At 58.0% G+C, this 21,263-nt stretch overlaps 2 protein-coding genes and 1 long non-coding RNA gene across 5 annotated transcripts; 2 read left to right on the top strand and 1 right to left on the bottom strand.

Moving 5' to 3' along the window:
• The first annotated feature begins 805 nt into the window (after nt 1-805).
• KLC2 (kinesin light chain 2) lies at nt 806-10,986 on the top strand. Of its 3 annotated transcripts, none has more exons than XM_010366430.2 (16): nt 806-916; nt 1,729-2,003; nt 4,918-5,148; nt 5,299-5,368; nt 5,993-6,215; nt 6,834-6,921; nt 7,025-7,126; nt 7,220-7,393; nt 7,491-7,590; nt 8,153-8,202; nt 8,298-8,365; nt 8,784-8,892; nt 8,983-9,141; nt 9,218-9,342; nt 9,559-9,616; nt 10,004-10,986. In XM_010366430.2, exons 2-16 carry the CDS (start codon nt 1,776-1,778, stop codon nt 10,085-10,087), a joined length of 1,869 nt encoding a protein of 622 aa, XP_010364732.1. In that variant the 5' UTR covers nt 806-916; nt 1,729-1,775; the 3' UTR covers nt 10,088-10,986. The 3 variants fall into 3 exon arrangements, with proteins under 3 accessions (XP_010364732.1, XP_010364730.1, XP_010364731.1); XM_010366428.2 differs by having other exon boundaries at nt 895-1,063; XM_010366429.2 differs by having other exon boundaries at nt 895-1,063; nt 1,765-2,003.
• LOC115893582 lies at nt 4,021-7,031 on the bottom strand. The gene is made up of 3 exons (XR_004053639.1): nt 6,865-7,031; nt 4,901-5,076; nt 4,021-4,070 (listed from the first exon to the last, which is right to left on the bottom strand). It is a non-coding gene; the product is annotated as an uncharacterized LOC115893582 (long non-coding RNA).
• A 666-nt stretch (nt 10,987-11,652) lies between the features above and the next one.
• On the top strand, nt 11,653-20,793 carry RAB1B (RAB1B, member RAS oncogene family). The gene is made up of 6 exons (XM_010366427.2): nt 11,653-11,808; nt 14,848-14,920; nt 15,209-15,304; nt 15,417-15,512; nt 19,128-19,259; nt 19,349-20,793. Exons 1-6 carry the CDS (start codon nt 11,795-11,797, stop codon nt 19,541-19,543), a joined length of 606 nt encoding a protein of 201 aa, XP_010364729.1. The 5' UTR covers nt 11,653-11,794; the 3' UTR covers nt 19,544-20,793.
• The last annotated feature ends 470 nt before the right edge of the window (nt 20,794-21,263 follow it).

Below are 21,263 nucleotides of genomic sequence, written 5' to 3' on the forward strand. Positions count from 1 at the left end.
GCATCCTGGGGGTACCGTCCCTCTGATCTGCATAGTTCATTCCTCGTCTCTGATCACTGGGCCCTGGGCTGAGCACCACCTTCTGAGCAGGACCAACAAGCTAGACTACACCCAGAAAGGAGAAATTGGGATGGGGAAGGGTCAGGAAACTGCGGTAGGACTGAGTGAAGGGACCAGGAGCAGCCTGGGGAAGAGATGAGACCACGCGGGGCACCATCGCTGTCTCCAAATACTTTAACTGACATAAGGGAGCAGCCCTCTTTCTGAAGACAGAGCTAGGGCTGTGGATGAGCACTGCAGGAAGGCACTTCGAGGTCTATCCGAGGAAAATTTTGCTAACCTTTGGAGTTGTCTCAGAGCCGAACGTAGTAAGCTCCCTGTCACCGGATGTACTTGAGCTAAGGGCGCTAAACCACCTCTGTCAGAGATGGTGCGTCCCCCACCAGATGTGACCCCGGGATGCGGAGCCCAGGGTCAGATCTGCGAGCCAGGTAACAGCAGCACTCACTTCTCGGGTCTTCGTGAGCATTAAGTCAATGAACCCAGGGCACCAAAGCGCGCAACACGCAGTAGGCGCTCAATTAATGGCAAATGCCTCGCTCTGTACTCCGGGAAGCCCAACCTTCTCCCTGCGCCTCAGTTTCTCCCGCCGTCCTCGATGGCACCACACTAGGTACCTTCGGGTTAAATCTCCCGAGCAGCTCCACACCCTGAGGACCCGGGGCATTTTGAGGCCGAGGGCACCCCTCGGGGCAGGTGGGCCCCTGGGAACTGCGCCCCGGGCGGGTCCTCGCCCCGCCCCCGCCTCGATGGCCCCGCCCCGTCCCCCTCCCGCTGGAGCCGGCCCGGCCCGCGCTCCTTTAAGGCAGCGAGCTGGCCGTGAGAAGCGTGTTTCGCCCCCTCCGACGCCACCGAGGTAGCGGCTTCACCTTTAAGGCGGCGCGGGGGCTGCTGGGAAGGCCGGCGGGATGGAGGTGGCGGGACCGGCTCGCGGCTGCGGGTCCGGGTGAAGCGGGAGGCAGCCGGAGCCGGAGCCGGAGCCGGGCCCGAGCACCAAGCGCAGGTCGGCGCTGGCCGATTGGGCCGGGAGACGGGATCAGGCCCTAAAGCGGGGGGAGGCTCCGGGTCGGCCTAGGGGAGGGGGTCGTCGTGGGCGCGGCCTGTGGGAGGATCCGACCAGCCCTGGTAGGGGGCGCGGTCCCGGGTGGCCCAGGGCAGGGGCGCGGCCTTTTTAGGGGAGGCCGCAGGGCGTTGCGCTGGCCCAGGGGAGGGGTCGTAGTGGGCACAACTTGGAAGGACTGAGGGCCGCGGTCTCAGCCCCTGTAGGGGGATGGCCTCCGCAGGGTCGGCCCGTCGGGAGGATGGGCTCCGCGGCGTGGCCTGCCGGTTGGGGATGGGGCTGTCCGAGGGGCTGGGCCCGGATCGCTGGAGGGGCCAGGGTCGCCTGCACAGGAGTGAGCCCCCACGTTCCCCATACCTGTCCTGGTTAGGGGGTCCCCGGGGAAACACGGACACTGGGCCGCCTAAGTCGGCCTAAGCCGGTGGTCTGGGGCCGAAGCAGGGTCCGGCTGCACCGCATTGCGTCTCCCTGGCCAAGACGAGCCGGGCGCGCCCTCTGTAGGCCAAGCGTGGGCACGGTACGGGCTGCCGGCTGGGGGACCTGGGCACACGGGACCAGGCGTCCGGGGACCGCCTGTGTTTACCTAATCTGGGGCGGTGTGGCCCCAGGCCCGGCGCCCGCCTGCCCGCACCCTCGTCCCACAGACGCCACAACCATGGCCATGATGGTGCTTCCGCGGGAGGAGAAGCTGAGCCAGGATGAGATCGTGCTGGGCACCAAGGCCGTCATCCAGGGACTGGAGACTCTGCGTGGGGAGCATCGTGCCCTGCTGGCTCCTCTCGTTGCGCCTGAGGCCGGCGAAGCCGAGCCTGGCTCGCAGGAGCGCTGCATCCTCCTGCGTCGCTCCCTGGAAGCCATTGAGCTTGGGCTGGGGGAGGCCCAGGTAGGTCAGTCTGGGGTACTGAGGTGGGCGGTCACTGGAGGGATCGAGCCTTCCAGAGAAATCCAGTAATCTAGGAGAAGAATCTGAGCAAGGAATCGTCTGTTTCCTGGAGCCCCGTGTTAGGACCCCAGTAAATACCTTTTGAAGAAGTAAATGCACTTTGGCGACCCCAGCCCTGCCGTAAGAGACCATGATCACCCTCACCCCCACGCAGAGCCCCATTCCCAGCTCCCCTCTACCTAAGGGAGACTGGATGGCATATGAGAACAGAAAGAAAATCCTTAAGGAAACACAGCCTCCCACCAATTTATTCTTCTATTCATTCGTTAACAGATGAGTTATTGAGTGCCAGCCAGGGCGTTAGGTGGATACAGGACCCAAGAAAATAGACAGGATTCCTGCCGTATTTGGAAAAGAGACAAAAGCACACATACGGAAATAATTGATTGTTACAAATTGTGATGAGTTCTACAAAGAAAAGAACAAGATTTTATGATAGCTCACAGCAGTGAGTCTTGTCTACTGGTCAGGCAGGATTTTTGTGAGGAAATGACAAACTGAAACCTGAGGGAAGATATGAACCAGTCTCCAGGAAAGGGAGGCAGGGGAGAAGTTGCATGTGCAAAGGTCCTGGGGTAGGAGTTTGTGGTGGAGGAACTCGGGGAAGAACTATGTGACTGAAGCTTCACGGAAAGGAAAGAGGAACAGAAGAGGCCTGAGGAGAAGCCACGAGCCAGATCATGGCCTCGTTAGTGTGGGTTTTATTCTCAGGAAGTCAGAAAGCCTCTGGAGGGCTTTAAGCAGGCAGGCAACACAGTCTGACTTGAATTTCTAAAAACTCTCTGGCTGAGATGTGGAGAATAAACCTCAGTGGGTCGAGGATGGAATCACTCTCCAGTGAGTGGTTAGGAAGCCACTGCTGGAATTCAAATCAGAGCTGGTGCTTGGAATTAAGGGGTGGCTATGATGGAGAAAAGGGACCAGTTCTGGATGTTCTGAAGGTAGGTCCAGCAAGACCCAAGGTGGAATAAGGGAGAGAGAGGAAGGCAGCATCACTCCCAGGTTTGTGATTTAAGCAAATTAAGGGAGGAGAGGGCCTGGGTGGATCAGAACTCTGTTTTGGCCCCCTTTAATTGAGGCTGCCAGGATGATATGCAATTGGAGATGTCCAGGAGCCATTGGGATGTGCAAGGAGTTAGACTTGTTTTATTCCCCTCAGAGCTTGGCTGAACCCCTGCCTGGCACGTGAACCCTGGGGAGGTTGTATCATCTTGGTTTCCTTTTCTTTAAAATAGGGATCATGCCATCTGCTGTGTATACTTCCAGGCTGTTGGGGGAATTTTTTTTTTTTTAAGCTAGTGGTTATGGAAACACCTGTCACTTAGGCATTTGCTAACCAACTGTAAAGTACAGGGTCTCAGATGGCCTGGCCCTCTGCAAGGACATTCACTCCTCTGCCAGTTGGCCATCAGAGGCAGAAAGGACCAGTCAGGGGTCCCACACCTGGTGGAGCACATGCACTCTCGCAGAGGGGGAACAGTTTGCATGGAGGGCATGGGCATCAAGGCCATGTGTGACGCTGGAGCAGAGTGGGAGGCGTGACTAGCTGGAGACACCACTGCAGAAATTACCCTGGACCATGAAGGACCAGGAAAGGGTGGAAGCCAGGTGTGGTGGCTCACGCCTGTAATTCCAGCACTTTGGGAGGCCCAGGTGGGAAGATTGCTTAAATCCAGGAGTTCATGAGACCCCGTATCTATGAAAAAATTTTTTATTTTTATTTATTTATATTTGAGACAGAGTCTCACTGTGTTGCCCAGGCTGGAGTATAGTGGTGCAATGTCAGTTCACTGCAGCTTTTGCCTCTCAGGTTCAAGTGATTCTCCTGCCTCAGCCTCCTGAGTAGCTGGGACTACAGGCACGCACCACCACACCCAGCTAATTTTTGTATTTTTAGTAGAGATGGGGTTTCACCATGTTGGCCAGGATGGTCTCAATCTTCTGACCTCATGATCTGCCCACCTCAGCCTCCTGAAGTGCTAGGATTACAGGCGTGAGCCACCGCACCTGGCCAAATTTTTTTTTTAAATTAGCCAGGTGTGGTGGTGTGCACCCATAGTCCCAGTTACTCAAGAGGCTGAGGTGGAAGGACCACTTGGGCCTGGAAGGTAGAAGCTGCAGTGAGCTGTGGCGGTGCCATAGCCCTTCAGCCCAGGTGACAGAGTGAGACATTGTCTCAAATTTAAAAAAAAAGAGAGAGCAAGAAGGGAGGTTGGAACCTAGGCAGGAAGGCAGGAGGAGACTGGAAACTCAGGAAAAGAGTTATAGAGGCTGGGGAGAGGGGTGGGAGTTGAGGCCAAGGCCTCTGGATACTTTTCCTGCCCCTGTGGTTCCTCACGCCAGCTGAGCATTTGGGATACATGCCCCTTCCCTACCTGGGAGCTGCAGAAAGGCAGGGGATGCTGTGGCCCCCTCAGCAGAAGTGGGGATGGAGTCTTTGGGTGGCTCTTCAGCCATCTAGCAGAGTTCTGTGGGCAAGCGCTAGCCCTGGGGCAGGGAGCAGTAACCTAGTGGCTGTGGCAGCAGGGGCCTGAGTACAACCCAGGGAGAGATGAAGGAAGGGGCTAGTAGCTCAGGGAAAGCACAGCACCCCAACTAGCCCTTTTGGGGTTCTCCTGATCCCAGAAGGAAGGAACTGGGGACTCCCAAGCCTCCTGGGTTTGGGCTTTGCACTACAGTGTGTTTGAGGCCTTGAGGAGATTCTCCCTTGACTAGGAGAGAAAAGGCCTATAGCTCCTCACTCTAGGGCCAGGCCTGGCCCTTCACTGGGTCCCAGAGCCCAACTAGGCCCAGGCTACAGTCATAGGCGAGGGGGTCGATGGGGCTCCGACCCTTACCTGGGCTGGTTGCACAGGTGATCTTGGCACTGTCGAGCCACCTGGGGGCTGTAGAATCAGAGAAGCAGAAGCTGCGGGCGCAGGTGCGGCGCCTGGTGCAGGAGAACCAGTGGCTGCGTGAGGAGCTGGCGGGGACGCAGCAGAAGCTGCAGCGCAGTGAGCAGGCCGTGGCCCAGCTGGAGGAGGAGAAGCAGCACCTGCTGTTCATGAGCCAGATCCGCAAGTTGGATGAAGACAACTCCCCTAACGTGAGCTCCTACCATGGTCACTGTTGCCCAGCAAGGGGGCCTGGGAGCAGGGAGGGGCAGCATGGAGCAAATTCGGCTCCACCCCAGCCCACGGACACCCTGGCTGCCCTGTGCCTCCTTCCCTGATGCTCATCCTGTCTTCCTTCCCAGGAGGAGAAGGGGGACGTCCCCAAAGACACACTGGATGACCTGTTCCCCAATGAGGATGAGCAGAGCCCAGGTGCGGATGGGCAGTTCTGGAGTGAAGGAAGGAAAGGTTGTGTGAACTCTTGGTCCTTGGGACCAAGTGGCTGCCATGTTCCTTCCTGCCTCACTTCTGATCATGACATCCTAGTGTGTTAGAGCTTTAAGAACAGTCATACGTGCTGCTGCTTCTCACATCCCCCCATCTCTGTGGGGAGCAGACATCACAGTTAAGAGCTATGGAGTCACCAGCCTGGCTTTCAGTGCTGCTCTGCCACTAGTTGCCCTGACCCTTGGGAGAGTTCTCTTCCCCTCTGAGTCACCTCTGAGGGAGGCATGTGCAGACAGCCACACTGGGGCCATTGCCTGCTTTGCTCATGGTACTGGTCGTGCATCGGGGCCTCCACTCTGTACACAGGGACACAGGCTCAGAGGTTAGGCGACTTGCCCCAGGACACGGAGCCTGAAGTACTGGAGCTGGGCCTCTACCCCCTCTTTCTATGGAGTAACTAGACCCACTGTATAAATGGGGTAACTGAGAAAGAGTGATTAGTGACTTGCCCAGGGCCACGTGTCAAGTGGCTCAAAGGCACAGCTGGCATGTACCATCTCAGCCCAGTGGGCAGATGGTACATCTGACCTCCTGCCCTTGGCCCTGCAGCCCCTAGCCCAGGAGGAGGGGATGTGTCTGGTCAGCATGGGGGCTACGAGATCCCGGCCCGGCTCCGCACCCTGCACAACCTGGTGATCCAATACGCCTCACAGGGCCGCTACGAGGTAGCTGTGCCACTCTGCAAGCAGGCACTCGAAGACCTGGAGAAGACGTCAGGCCACGACCACCCTGACGTTGCCACCATGCTGAACATCCTGGCACTGGTCTATCGGTGAGGACTCTCTGGGGGTGCCCAAATTCTTCTGGAACGCTCCAGCCCTGGATCACTAACCTTTGGTGCCTGCTGTGGGCCCAGACTCGGGGCCCACCTGTGTGGAGCTGGGCTACAGATCCAAGTAAAACTGTCTAGTGTAGGAGAGAGGCTTCGCCAGAACTGGGGAGGGACTGCACATGAAGACTCCAGGGGTTCTGGGGAGTCTGCACAGCTTCTCCAGGCACTAAGGCTGGAGGAGGGGCTTTGCCAGAAAGTGAGTTTGGCTGAACACAAGAGGCTAGAAAAGGTTCCCATGACAAAAAGCCAGCATGAACAAAGGCACTGGGACCTGGAGAGCAGGACACGCTAAAGGGGCAGCAGGAGAGCCATGTGGCGCCCAGGGATACTAGGCACCAGGCAGTCAGTGGGACCCCAGCACTGCACACCCCAGCCAATTGTGAGAAAACTGCCCACAGCCCCTGGAGCTCGGAGAGCAGGAGCTAAGCAGGTCTCCCCACACTCTGGGTCCCACTCTGTCATACTCACTGAGTACAGGAGTGACCACAGGGACTGCAGGCCACTGGGGAGGGCCTCGAGCTGGGGGACAGCCCTGACCATGCTCCCACCTGCTCCCAGGGATCAGAACAAGTATAAGGAGGCTGCCCACCTACTCAATGATGCTCTGGCCATCCGGGAGAAAACACTGGGCAAGGACCACCCAGCCGTGAGTGAGGGTTGGGTGGGAGGTGGGGGCTGTGCCCCATCCCCTGCAGGTCCCAGAGTCCTGCAGGGCCTGGGTCAAGGAGCTTCCATTCTCCCACCTCCAGGTGGCTGCGACACTAAACAACCTGGCGGTCCTGTATGGCAAAAGGGGCAAGTACAAGGAGGCTGAGCCGTTGTGCAAGCGGGCACTGGAGATCCGAGAGAAGGTGGGAGTAGGCAGGGCTGGGCAGGCCAGGGGTCTGGGAGGCAGGGGCCCGGGCAGCCCTGAGCCCAACCCCTGGCTTCCTCTCCCATCCCAGGTCCTAGGCAAGTTTCACCCAGATGTGGCCAAGCAGCTCAGCAACCTGGCCCTGCTGTGCCAGAACCAGGGCAAAGCCGAGGAGGTGGAATACTACTATCGGCGGGCGCTGGAGATCTATGCTACACGCCTCGGGCCCGATGACCCCAATGTAGCCAAGACCAAGAACAACCTGGTGCCTTGAGGCTGGGAGGGGCTGGAGGATGGGAAGGAGGAGAGAAAAAGGCTTGGTTCCATGCATCCTGCTCATTCTCTGGGTCTCCCACTTCCAGGCTTCCTGCTACCTGAAGCAGGGCAAGTACCAGGATGCAGAGACCCTGTACAAGGAGATCCTCACCCGTGCTCATGAGAAAGAGTTTGGTTCTGTCAATGGTGAGTGTGTGGTTGCCACGTGCCTCTGGCTGATGCATCCCAGGCCCACTCTGCCATCAGCACCCAGGACAGATCCCTCAGCTGGGCAGGCCCTCAGACTTTGGCCTGGCTGGTCCCCAGCTTCACCCCGAGATGGTGCCCAGCCACCAGTGCTCACGTTTGCACATGTGAGCACACACCCAACTCATGCAGCCCCCTTGGCCTGCCAGTGCCTCACACACCTTTGCATCCCCCTTCTTCACTGGCAACTCCTGCTCACCTCATCTCCCACTCTGAGAAACTACCTCCGGCCCCAGATGGTCAGTCGTCATCTGCTCCTGAGTCCCTCGGAGCCTGGCCCATCATTCAGGCCTAGCACATGTCTTGGGCTGTGGCCTGAGGGGTAAGGGTCTGTTCTGCTCATCTTTGTCCAGAAGAGGGCCAGCAGTGTTTTGGGTCTTCTTGTTCATTCATTCAACAAAGCCCAACCCTGGTCTCCCCTCCCCTGACCCCAGTCCTGTGTCCAGCCCAACCAGGTGAGGCCTATATGGTAGGCCGTTGACAGTCTCCTTTCTCTCCCCAGGGGACAACAAGCCCATCTGGATGCACGCAGAGGAGCGGGAGGAAAGCAAGGTAGCTCTGTGGGGCAGGTTGGGTGGTTGTCAGGGGAGGCGGGGATGTGCAGAACCGGGCCTGCTCTTACTTAGTGTGACCACTCTTTCTTCCAGGATAAGCGCCGGGACAGCGCCCCCTATGGGGAATATGGCAGCTGGTACAAGGCCTGTAAAGTAGACAGGTGAGGGGGCGGGGCTGGGCTGGGGAGCAGAGCATGGCAGGGCAATCTCCACATTCCATACTCTCACTCCTAACACACCCCTCCTCTGCCGCTCATCTGGCAAGGCCCAGCTCACAGGTCACCTGTCCCAAGAAGGCTCTGTCTCCTAATTCTCAGCCTAATTATCTTGCTCCGGGTCTCCCAGCTTTTGGTCCTGGTGACAACATCCCATGAGGGCCCTGGGGCCAGGTCCCTAGCCCTGGCGTGATTCCCCCAGGGCAGAAGAGGCTGGGCGGGCCCAGCACAGGGCTTGACATGGGAGGTAATGGATTCTGGCTACTCCGGAGGTCCCTATTTCCTCAGGGCCCCCTGTAGGCTGGGTGCCAGGATGGACCCTGGGTCTGGGGGAACATGGAGTTTGAGACTGTCCCATCCACAGCCCCACAGTCAACACCACCCTGCGCAGCTTGGGGGCCCTATATCGGCGCCAGGGCAAGCTGGAAGCCGCACACACACTGGAGGACTGTGCCAGCCGCAACCGCAAGCAGGTGGGGCTCCATGCAGGAGGGGGTGGGCAGACACCTGTGTGGCCCTGGGTGTGGCCCAGTCACGGCCTGATGCCCCTGCCCCTCCCTCAGGGTTTGGACCCCGCAAGCCAGACCAAGGTGGTGGAACTGCTGAAAGATGGCAGTGGCGGGCGGGGAGACCGCCGTGGCAGCCGAGATGTGGCCGGGGGTGCCGGGCCCCGGTCTGAGTCTGACCTCGAGGATGGAGGACCTACAGCTGAGTGGAGTGGGGTGAGTCCAGGGGCTGGGGCCGGGCCGGGAGCCTAGGTGGCCAGTGGGGCCTAGAGGTGAGCCTGTCCACCCACAGGATGGCAGTGGTTCCTTGCGGCGCAGCGGCTCCTTTGGGAAGCTCCGAGACGCCCTGAGGCGCAGCAGTGAGATGCTTGTAAAGAAGCTGCAGGGGGGCAGCCCCCAGGAACCCCCTAACCCCAGGTGAGCCCCCCACCAAGGTGAGCCTCAGGAACCACCCAGCAACCCCGGATGAGCTCCTGACCCATGAGTGTGCCCCACTGACCCCAGGCAACCTCCCCATCCCTCTCAGGCTCCACCACCCACCAGTCTGCTCCTTCCCCAGCCCCACCCTGCTCCCTGCCCCCATCTCCCCTGAGTTCCTCCTTGGGCAAATACCAGGCTGTCCTTTTCCCTCAGGATGAAGCGGGCCAGTTCCCTCAACTTCCTCAACAAGAGCGTGGAAGAGCCGACCCAGGTAGGGGCAAGTGGGTGTCCGGGCACTGGACGGCTGTGGCCGGGGCTGCATGTGTGCTGCCAAGCTTCCCTCCAGCATGCCTCTTCATCCGACATGGGAGGGAATGGATTCTATCCCAGGCCTACTTTGGGCTGGACAAAGGGGAGACACATGAGGGGAACCCAGCCTCTCCTGGGGGTGGATGTGTAAATGGCCAGTGCCAACACAGTCACCGTGGAGATGGGCAGGAGTGTCAGGGCACCAAGGCATGGCCTTGGGCCGGAACTGCCACTGCCTCTGCCCAGCTCAGGGACTCCAGCTGCCTCTGCCGGGTCAGGCCCCTTCAGGCCAGGGAGGCACAGACTGGCAGCAGCACAGGGCTGAGCCACCTGCCCCCTCTGCCCACAGCCTGGAGGCACAGGTCTCTCTGACAGCCGCACTCTCAGCTCCAGCTCCATGGACCTCTCCCGACGAAGCTCCCTGGTGGGCTAATGCTGAAGGGGCAGCCAGTCACCAGAGCGCCCACCTGGCACACCCCCCTCACCCCAGCCCTGCGCATGGGCCTGCTGCTTGTCCCGCCTGTCTCTCCCATAGCCCCTGTCTTTTCTGTTCAATCTCAGGGTAACCTTCTCCCTTGTCATCTCAGCCTGAGCCCTGGAGGCTGGGCCTGCCCACTCCAGCTCGATCCCTTATTTATTCCTTCCAGCAGGGCCCTCTTCCTTAGGTTCAGGGCCAGCAGGAGGTGCCGGCTGGAGTCTCCACCATAGACTCAGTGGCCTGGCCTCCCCAGACCCTAGAGCCAAGAACACTAAGCACTCGCCGGCCCTTCGACACCCTCGCCCTCCCTCCCGACTGAACCCGGCCGTTGCTTCTGTATATAGAGAAATAAGTTATTGGCCGCGCCCCACCCTTCAGTCCACGGTACTACCCGGGCCTCCCCTCCCTCCTCTAGTGGTACCGCCCAGGCCTTAATCACCCCCATTCCGTGCGGTGGTATCTCCCAGGCTCCACATTCTCGGAGTGGCGCCTCCCAAGTGGCTCCCGGGACCTTCTCGCGCTCCTCCTGGCCTCTGAGGGATGCGTCCTACCCCGCCATCGCTCCGTGCCCCAGGACGGGAACCTCCCCTTAGTCAGTCCTCCCACCGCCGGGCCCTGCCCCGCATCCCGGCCTTATGCACTGCCTCTCCCGCCCGGCCCCGCCCAGGTACGGCCCGACCCCGCCCCGGGCACCGCCCACCGAGCCATCCTGCCACGCCTCTCCCACGCCTGCAGCTTCTCGCGAGGGGCGGCGACGGTCCCTTGGTGGCAGGAGGGGCTTCCCCTGTTGCGGGTGAGGCGGCTGCTCTCTATTTTCAGATGTTGCTGTAGAAATAAAGACGGTTTGAATCTGAGCCGGGCTTGTTTTGAGGCGGAGGTCGGGGCCCTCCCGCGTCTCTAAACGGGTGGAGTCGGGAAGGGTCGCGCGTGAGTGGGGGACAGTGTGTCTCGCTCAACCGCTGTCCGCGCAGCTGGGCCCAGATATTCTGCCCCACCCCGGAATTGCGTGGGGGCACCACAAGTCAGGCTTTCCCTAAAACCTTCACTTGTGGGGTTCTGGAGACTGCGGGCTCTTACGAGCTCTGCTCTTCACAAAGTTTTTGACTTTGAGTGAGTTTCCCGAGACTCAGTTTTTTCATCTCTGAAATGCGGGTGATGACACGCGGCTGCGAGTTAGGAGTGCCCAGTACACGAGGAACCCTGGACAAGTGAACTTTTATTAGTCTTACTAGATCCCACATTCTCATTTAACGTGGGTATTGGGAGGGTAAGGATGACTGTCGCCGTCAGACAGATGTGAAACGTGCCAAGCCCAGCTCTGAACTGAGCTTTTTAAACACCGAGACGCCGTCAAGCTTTCCAGCACCGTGCTCAAGCTTAGGTGCGTCCGGCGTGCAAACTACAAGCCCCAGAAGGCAATGCGCCAGTAGTGATGGGAGTGGGCGCGGAGGCACCGGCTCCCCGACTACGCCTGCGCAGCGGGGCTGAGTTGGAGAACGTCTCAGACTACAAGTTCCGAGAACCAGCGCGGCGAGGCCTGAGACGAGGACGTTTGCGCCTGCGTGTCGCGGGCGGGGCCTCTGGGGCGGAGCGGCCACCATCTTGGAACGGGAGGCGGAGCAGAGCCGACTGGGAGCGACCGAGCGGGCCGCCGCTGCCGCCATGAACCCCGAATAGTGAGTGAGCCCCGCCCGCGCCGTCCAGCGCAGCCTCGATCCCGAATACGGGCTGTACGCTTACCGGGGTTGTCTGGCCCGGGTCAGGACTGTGCGGCGCCCCCACATCCGGGTCCCTCTTCCGCTGACCCCCCCCCTCACATCCGGGTTCTGCCCCTCCCCCCAGGGGCCCCAGGACCCCGGCTCAACACCCCGAGCTCTCACACCCGGGGCCCAGACGTGGCGACCCCGAGGGGCAGCTGTTGGAGCCCGAGACACCGGCCCTACCAGGCCTTATCGGTCAGATGACCCCGCAGTCCCTGTCACTTCAGGCCTCAGTTTCCCCACCTGCTGCTTGACAACTGTTCTGCTGTTTGGGAGCCCGTCTTTAGATAGTTTCTGGTCTCGGGTTCAGGCTCGGGCCCTTTAGGTCGGGCAGTGAATCCCTCTACCCTTCTCTTTCTCCTGAAGCCCGGCTCCTGGGGCCGGCCCAGAAACTGGCCAACTAAGCGGGAGGCCCAGAAGCGCCGCTTGGGTCGCGTCTCCCGCAGGTCCTCTCTTCCGGGGCTGCCTCCTGCCCTTTGCCTGGGTCGCGCCGACCTGTCGCTCCCAACGGTCCGTCCTTTCCCGCCGTCTCCTCGCTTTTGCTCAGGCCCCCAACGCCACCGTCGCACCCCTTCCCTTGGCTGTCACACTGCTTGCATGGAATTTGCTCTCCCCCTTCCAGCGGGATTCTGTGGTCCTCAAACTCTCCTCACTCTTGGTCACTCCCCCTGCGGGTAGGTGGCCCACATCTCATGCCCAGGACTAATAGTTTTCCCCAAGTATCAGTTGCCTTCTTCCTCTTCTGCCACTTCCTTTTTCTCCTCCACATCCAGGTCTCAGATTTCCTTGGGGAAGGGTGAAGCTCAGAGCTGGATTGGGAGGGGAACAGAGAAGGGAACCAGCAGGCTCTCGCAGGGACTTTGGAGTCTGACAAACCTGGTTTGAGTCTTAAAGCGAAAAACTGTGTAAGTTAGGGCAAGTCACTTCCCTTCTCTGGCCTCTGGTTTCCTCATTAGTTGACAGTGATAAAACTGACTTCATTGGACTGTTGTGAAGATTAAATGAGATGATGCATTTGAAGTACTTCACACGGGGAACTCAACTGTGTGACTTCACACAGTCACAAGTTGGAACTCAATATTATTAAATGTGATTACCTTTTACCTTTTTTTTTTTTTTTTTTTTTTTTTTTGAGACAGGGTCTCTCTCTGTCACCCAGGCTGGAGTACAGTGGCACGATCATGGCTCACTGCAGTCTCCAACTCTTGGGCTCAAGCATTCCTCCTGCCTTGTCCTCCTGAGTAGCTGGGAATACAGAGGTACACCACCACATCTGGCACATTTTTTAATTTTTTGTAAAGACAGGGTCTCCATCTGTTTCCCAGCCTGGTCTCAAATTCTTGGGCTCAAAAATGTTGGGATTACAAGTGTCAGCCACTGCGCCCAGCCTTAAGTGCAATTTTCATTGCAACTTGACCACCTCTTCCTGGTGACTTCATAACAGGTTTTTTGTTGTTGTTGTTTCCAAAGAGATGGGGTGGACTGGGCGCAGTGGCTTACGCCTGTAATCCCAGTACTTTGGGAGGCTGAGGCGGGTGGATCACGAGGTCAGAAGATCGAGACCATCCTGGCCAACATGGTGAAACCCCGTCTCTACTAAAAATACAAAAATTAGCCAAGTGTGGTGGCACGTGCCTGTAATCCCAGCTACTCTGGAGGCTGAGGCGGGAGAATCACTTGAACCCGGGAGTTGGAGGTTGCAGTGAGCCGAGATCGTGCCACTGCACTCCAGCCTGGTGACAGAGTGAGACTCCATCTCAAAAAAAAAAAGAGACAGGGTCATGCTACATCACCCAGACTGGTCATGCACTCCTGGGCTCCAGGGATCCTCCTCCTGCTTCACCCTCCCCAGTAGCTGGGACCACAGGCACATGCCACAGCACCCGGCCATCAGTCTTCTTTACATGGGTTTTTCACTTAACAGGTTCTGGACTGTGCCCTGACTTCTACTTCTGGGGCCTCCCCATACCACAGGTCATGTACTGGGGATTCCCTAAATAGCCCCTACTGTACCAAACCGTGAAGTCTCAGAAATCAGGGTAGGATACCCAGCTCTGTCGCCTTGGCAGGTCACGTCCCTCTCTGTGTCTTGATTTCTTTCTCCATAAAGTGAGAATTTAGATTCAGCAAGCTGAGAGCCCTTTGGGCTAGCTTTTTCTGGAGGGAGGCATCAGCCCTCCCTGACCGGGACTGGTGGGAAGATCTGGTGAGCACCATAGTATTCTAAACCAAAGGATGACCAGGCTCACCCCTGTAATCCCAGCACTTTTAGAGGCCAAGGCAGGTGAATCGATTGAACCCAGGAGTTTAAGACCAGCCTGGGCAACATAGTGAGACCCTGTCTCTACAAAACATAAAAAGAGTAGCCAGGGGCCGGGTGTGGTGGCTCACACCTGTAATCCCAGCACTTTGGGAGGCCGAGGCAGGTGGATCACCTGAGGTCGGGAGTTTGAGACGAGCCTGGCCAACATGGTGAAACCCTGTCTCTACTAAAAATACAAAAATTAGCCAGGCATGGTGGCGGGTGCCTGTAATCCCAGCTACTCGCGAGGCCAAGACAGGAGAGTTGCTTGAACCCGGCAGGCGGAGGTTGCAGTGAGCCGAGATCACGCCATTGCACTCCAGCCTGGGCAACAAGAGCGAAACTCTGTCTCAGGAAAAAAAAAAAAAAAAAAAAAAGATTAGTTAGAAGTGGTGGTGGACACCTGGAGTCCCAGCTACTCAGGAGGCTGAGGTGGGAAGATCACTTTGAGCCTGCGAGGTAGAAGCTGCAGTGAGCCGTGATCACTTCAGTGCACTGCAGCCTGGGTGACAGAGTGAGACCTTATTGCTAAAAAAAATAAAAATAAACCAAGGGATGCCTCGTGGGGTGGGGGAATCCTCTAACTGTGACTCCAGGATGATGGTAGGTGGGCTCCCTGCCTCCCTTCACGCCTTCCCATCCTCTCTCTCCAGTGACTACCTGTTTAAGCTGCTTTTGATTGGCGACTCAGGCGTGGGCAAGTCATGCCTGCTCCTGCGGTTTGCTGTGAGTAAGAAGCCTCCCATACCATCTACCTGGGGTCCTGACTGGCAGCTTGGGGGAGAAGGGACCACCTAGAGCACAGTAGTCACAAGATCTGGGAACCGGGTTGAAGCTGTAAGACCTGCCAGCAGCACATCTGCCCTGAGCAAGACACAGGGCTGGCCAGCTGGGTGCTGGGAATTGGGGCTTGGTAGTTAGGAGACCCAGCTGGGGCTGGAAGCTGGAGGGAGGCTTTCCAAGTGAGCCTCACCTCATTTACTCCCATCATTTCACTGGCCCCTGAACTTCCAGGATGACACGTACACAGAGAGCTACATCAGCACCATCGGGGTGGACTTCAAGATCCGAACCATCGAACTGGATGGCAAAACTATCAAACTTCAGATCGTGAGTGTCGCTATTCCCAAAATCCCTGGTACAGAGGTATCTGCCTTGGGAGGGAAGGGACTCTGGGAATCTGGACCCCAGCTGACCTGCTCCTCTGCCTACTGTCTCCTAGTGGGACACAGCGGGCCAGGAACGGTTCCGGACCATCACTTCCAGCTACTACCGGGGGGCCCATGGCATCATCGTGGTGTATGACGTCACTGACCAGGTACTCCTGGACTAGCCATCCTCAGCTTGGCCTCCTTAGCCTTAGGTCTTTGACTCTTCTTTTTCCTCCTTCCATCTTCTCTTTCCTGATGCCTCCTGGAAAAGACACTGTACTTGTCTGCTTACGGGAACTAACTAGGAAAAAGAAAAAAATAGGTGACTGTATTTGGACTCATTTCACAAGGAGGGAAACAACCACAGAAATGGATCCTCCCAAGGCCCTGTTTGCAGGTTCTGGCAGGACAAGCCCTCACACCTTCCCTCCCCGCCAAGCCAAACTTACCACCTTATTGTAGACTTTCTGGGCACCTGTGTGTTATGGGAGTTTAGGCAGGCGGTTGGCTCCTGTGATGGGCCTGTGGCTTCCTGTGTGAAGACACAGTGCAGAGGGACAATTAGAGGGCCTTAGACAAAGAAGTGAGGAGGCTTGAGCTCGGGGCCCAACGCAAGCAGAGATGCAGAAGCTCTGTGCCTCCAGCAGCAGTGTTAGTCCCATGTGACTGACAGTGGTGGTAGCAAGAGCCGGAAATGGTTCCACGAAACCTTATAGTTTACAGAACCTGGCCCAGGCCTCAGATTGCCTCTGATGCTCAGAAGAGGTCTGTGTTATGTTCTCATCACACAGGTGAGGAGTTGGGCTCAGGATGGTGAGGTGACTTGCCGAAGGTCCTTCTGCTAGTCCAGTGGCAGAGACAGAAAACCTGGATGGCAGCGGCCGGGCTGCGGTGGCTCAAGCCTGTAATCCCAGCACTTTGGGAGGCCGAGACGGGCGGATCACGAGGTCAGGAGATCGAGACCATCCTGGCTAACACGGTGAAACCCCGTCTCTACTAAAAAAAAATACAAAAAACTAGCCGGGCGAGGTGGCAGGCGCCTGTAGTCCCAGCTACTCGGGAGGCTGAGGCAGGAGAATGGCATAAACCCGGGAGGCGGAGCTTGCAGTGAGCTGAGATCCGGCCACTGCACTCCAGCCTGGGCGAAAGAGCGAGACTCTGTCTCAAAAAAAAAAAAAAAGAAAGAAAACCTGGATGGCTCATTCCACCTGCTTTATTTTTGTGTACCAAATGTTGCTTAACAGGGCCGAGCCCTGGGGATGAGGAGAATCTTAAATCAGCCGTGGGGCTGGTAAGAGTCCCTGTCTGAGGAGCAGCGGGGCTCTTTAGCTCACCAGGGACTCATGATATCCTCAGCTCTGGACGAGCTGTGGGGAAGCTACATACCACCCAGACAGGTTACCAAGGCCCACCTGACTGCCATGTATCCAGTGACCTCATTTCAGCAGATTGACCTCTCATGGCTTTGAAGTCTGTTCTCTTCTCTCTCCTTGAAAAGTGTACCATCCCTAGCTCCTCAGTCTCCTGCAGCACTTGATTCTCTATTGTCAATGTCTGTTTGCTGGTTTGTCCAGTGCTGCCTCCCATCACCCTGTGTTTGGTGCTTCCCGACTGCCCTGGACTCTCCTCCTTACTCTCGTGCATGACTGGGGCCACTCTGTGGTTTGCTTCTGCCTTGTCTTCTGTGATTCCTGCATCTAACAGCCGTGGCTGTGGCTTCCCTCCTCTGTCTGTGTCTGCGCTGGCACTTTGCGTGTCTGTATTAATTCTGATCTTCATGATCTTCTCTAGTAAACTAAATGGTGGGGTTTGTGTTTTCCAGATGAGGAAACTTGCTTGGAGAGGTGTTAAGTAACTTGCCTCCGGTCTCACAGGAGGGGCAAAGCCAGTTTTGGAGGGCTCTTGGCTTTTGAGCACACCCTTTCCCCCGCCTCAAGCAGTCTCTGCAGAACTCAGATGTCCAGCACTGGCCTCACTGTCTCTCCCCAAACTAGCATCTCCATCCACATTTTTAATATTTTTATTTATTTTAAAACGTGGGGTCTCACTCTGTCACCCAGACTGCAGTGCAGTGGTGTGATCATAGCTCATTGTAACCTCAACCTCCTGGGCTTAAGGGATCCTCCTGCCTCAGCCTGTAGGTGCACACCACCATGCCCAGCTGCATCCCCATCTTTGTGACACAATTCTCGTCAGGCTGACCAGAAAACTCTTCCTTCCCCCATCCAGTCAGTCTCAAGTCTCCTCTATTCTCTCCCCATCATCTTCCTCAAATCTGCCCCTCATGATCATAGCGGTGATGAGGATAATAGCAGCTCTTGCCAGTTAAGCACTTGTTATGAGACAAGCCTGCGTTTATTCTCTTCATGCTCACAACAGCCCTTCTGGGAGGTACTGTTTATAGAAATGAGGAAACTGAGGCTCACAGTGGTCAGGTGACATACCTGAGGTCACACAGTAAATGGCTGAGCCAGGCCTTCAGCAGCGGTGGTCTAAATCCTGTGTGCTTCCCTGGCTTGGTCCACATTCTCTTCCCTGGGTTATTCCAACCATTCCCAGTTGGTCTCCATCTTGCTGGTCTGATCTGGCCTCTGTCTCCTGTCAGGACTAGCTTTCCAGAGCACAGGTGTGATCTTGCTGCTTCTGGCCTGAGAAAACTCCCACTGGCTCCTGGTTGTCCAAGACTTAGCCAGGCTGAGACAGTCTGGCTCTGGCCTCTCCCCACTCCCCCCTCAGTCCTCCCCCGTCCCCTCTCCCCTTTCCCCCTCTCCCCTTTCCCCCTCCCTCTTGAGTGCATCCCAGCAACATTCCACTTCCTCCCATTCCCCAGAGACACCATGCCCCTCCCATTCAGTGACCTGGCACCTCCTGACTCCCCAGCTGGCACCTCTCCTGCACAAGGCCAGTTCCCACCTGCAGGCTTAGGCCTGCTGTTGCTCCCACCTCAAGCAGAAGTGGTCTGGGGGCTCCCCGGTCCCTGCCTTCTAACCTGTTTTGCCCTTGTGTGTGGCCTGGTCTATTCCTCTACTGCCCCGTGAATGTGTTAGGGCAGGACCCAGGTATGATTTCCCCCTTTGTCCCCAGCACTTAGTGCAGGACCCAACTTGGAACATGGCGAGAGGTCTAAGTTTGAGCCAATGTGATGTCATCAGGCCTCTGGCTCCTAAGGAGGAAAAGTGGCACTAGCTTCAGCACTTTCTTGAAAGTCCTGTCCTTTGTGTGTGGGGTAGGGGCAAGCTGCTGGAAGAGTCTGAAGCCGGGTAATAAGGCTGTTGGTGCCAAAAGTAGGATGAATTTTAGGCTGTTCCCAGGAGTCCTGTCTCACCATGGGCCAGGGCCACCTCTAAGAGGACCCTCGACCTCCTGCGCTCCAAGGCTACAAACCTTAAAGGGAGTTTCAGGCCATGGTGGGAACTGTAACCCTTGCAGACCTGTTACTCTCTGTTCCTGTCTCCCCTCCGCTCTCTCTTTGCTTCTCACATGTGGTTAGGCCTGCCAGTGTCTCAGGCAGAGACAGCTGCAGGGAGCAGAGCTGGCAGGCCTGGGTTGGGGCAGCTGTTGAGGTGCTGGGGCAGCTGGCAGGCTGCTGGGGCTCTTCTGGGTCTTAGATGGAGGAGGGCAGGGAGGAAGGTTCAGCCTGGAGCAGAGGGCTTCCTCTGCATCCCTGAGCCGAGGACTCAGGGGCCCCAGAGCTGTTCCCCTGAGAGAAGGTCTTGTTCTCCAGGTCTGGGGTAGGGGTGACAGTTGGGAGCAAAATAACTTTGGCCCCTGGCCCCCTTTAGGAGTCCTACGCCAACGTGAAGCAGTGGCTGCAGGAGATTGACCGCTATGCCAGCGAGAACGTTAATAAGCTCCTGGTGGGCAACAAGAGCGACCTCACCACCAAGAAGGTGGTAGACAACACCACAGCCAAGGTAGCAGATGGGCCGGTCTGCCCGGGGTGGGGGCGCTGGCGCCTCCTGCCCCTCACCCTGCTCTCCCCTCCTCTCGTCTTCCTTGTCAGGAGTTTGCAGACTCTCTGGGCATCCCCTTCTTGGAGACGAGTGCCAAGAACGCCACCAATGTCGAGCAGGCGTTCATGACCATGGCTGCTGAGATCAAAAAGCGGATGGGGCCCGGAGCAGCCTCCGGGGGCGAGCGGCCCAATCTCAAGATCGACAGCACCCCTGTAAAGCCGGCTGGTGGTGGCTGTTGCTAGGAGGGGCACATGAAGTGGGACAGGAGGGGGCACCTTCTCCAGATGATGTCCCTGGCGGGGGCAGGAGGTGCCTCCCTCTCCCTCTCCTGGGGCATTTGAGTCTGTGGCTTTGGGGTGTCCTGGGCTCCCCATCTCCCTCTGGCCCATCTGCCTGCTGCCCTGAGCCCCAGTTCTGTCAGGGTCCCTAAGGGAGGACACTCAGGACCTGTGGTCAGGCAGGGTAGGGGCCTGCTCTGCTGCTGCCTCTAGGTGACTTTCCAAGATGCCCCCCTACACACCTTTCTTTGGAACGAGGGCTCTTCTGTTGGTCTCCCTTCCACCCCCATGTATGCTGCACTGGGTTTCTCTCCTTCCCCTTCTTCCTGCTCTCCTGCCCAAGAGCTGAGGTCTCCCCGGCCTCTACTGCCCTGGCTGCAGTCAGTGCCCAGGGCCAGGAGAGTAGCCAGGGGATCCAGGACCTGGGATCCAGGGCCCTGGGCTGGACCTCAGGACAGGCATGGAGGCCACAGGGGCCCAGCAGCCCACCCTTTCCCCTCCCCACTGCCTGCTTTCCCCTCCCACACTCCCAGCTCCAGCCGTCCAGCTGTGGTGGGGTCTGAGTGTATCTACTGCGGGTGGGTGGGTAGCGGCACTGGGCTTGTGTCTTGAGCCTGGAGGGAGTCTGCTTCTGCCACCCTGTGCCCTTCCAGAGACAGACCCATGCGCTGTCTGCCCAGTGTGCCCCTTTGTCCCCACGTCAGGCAGAGGCGGAAGGCCCACCGTGCCAGAGGCTGGGCACCAGCCTTAACCCTCTGCTAGCACCTCCTCCCTTTCCCCGAGGCAGCACATCTGGCTCACTCTCCCCTGGGTCTCGAGCCCACCAGGGAAGGCCCTCATCCCCTGCCGCTACTTCTCTGGGAAATATGGGTTCCATCCGGGATTGGGGGCCTCTCTGCTCATCCACTCTGAGCCCAGGATCCTAGTCCCCTGCCCTCTGGCACAGCTGCTTCCTGCAGGAAAGCAAGTCTTTGGTCTCCCTGAGAAGCCATGTCCTTCGTGCTGTCTCTTGCCTGTCCCACCTGTGCCCTGCCCTCCAGCTTGTATTTAAGTCCCTGGGCTGCCCCTTGGGGTGCCTCCCCGCTCCCAGGTTCCCCTCTGGTGTCATGTCAGGCATTTTGCAAGGAAAAGCCACTTGGGGAAAGATGGAAAAGGACAAAAAAATTAATAAATTTCCATTGGCCCTCGGGCGAGCTGAGGGTTTTTGCAAGGAAGTTGTGGTGGACAAGTGTGGTCTCTGGTCTAAGCCCAGCCTTGGGGTGGGGGGATGGAACTGGAACCCGGGCTTGGTGGGGTGCACGGGGGTCCTGGCTTGGTTTCAGCGTCCTAAGGCTGCTGGTGAAAGCCCTTGACCCCGTTTCCTGGGGCCAGGAAAGCTGCTTGTGCTTCTGTGGTCTGTCCCCAAGGGCCCAGCACCGTTCTGTCAGGGAGAGACGGCGGCCATCAGCTCATACCTGGTGTGCCGCCGCCAACTCCCGCGGGGCACAAGGCAGAGGTGTGGGGTCGTGCAGCCTCCAAAAGGGCCCCCGCTGCACCTGGCCCGACCTCCTTCGGCGCCCCCCAAAACCCCGCTGCTCCCATTCAGCCCCTGTCCTCGCTTCGCTGTGTGTCCCAGCCAGGTGCTTCTGCCGCCTCCGAGTGACAAGTGCCTCGCACTTCAGCCTCTGCCCTGCGCGCCCGCCCG

This window comes from Rhinopithecus roxellana, chromosome 15 (assembly GCF_007565055.1).
Source record: "Rhinopithecus roxellana isolate Shanxi Qingling chromosome 15, ASM756505v1, whole genome shotgun sequence".
Classification (NCBI taxonomy): Eukaryota; Metazoa; Chordata; class Mammalia; order Primates; family Cercopithecidae; genus Rhinopithecus; species Rhinopithecus roxellana.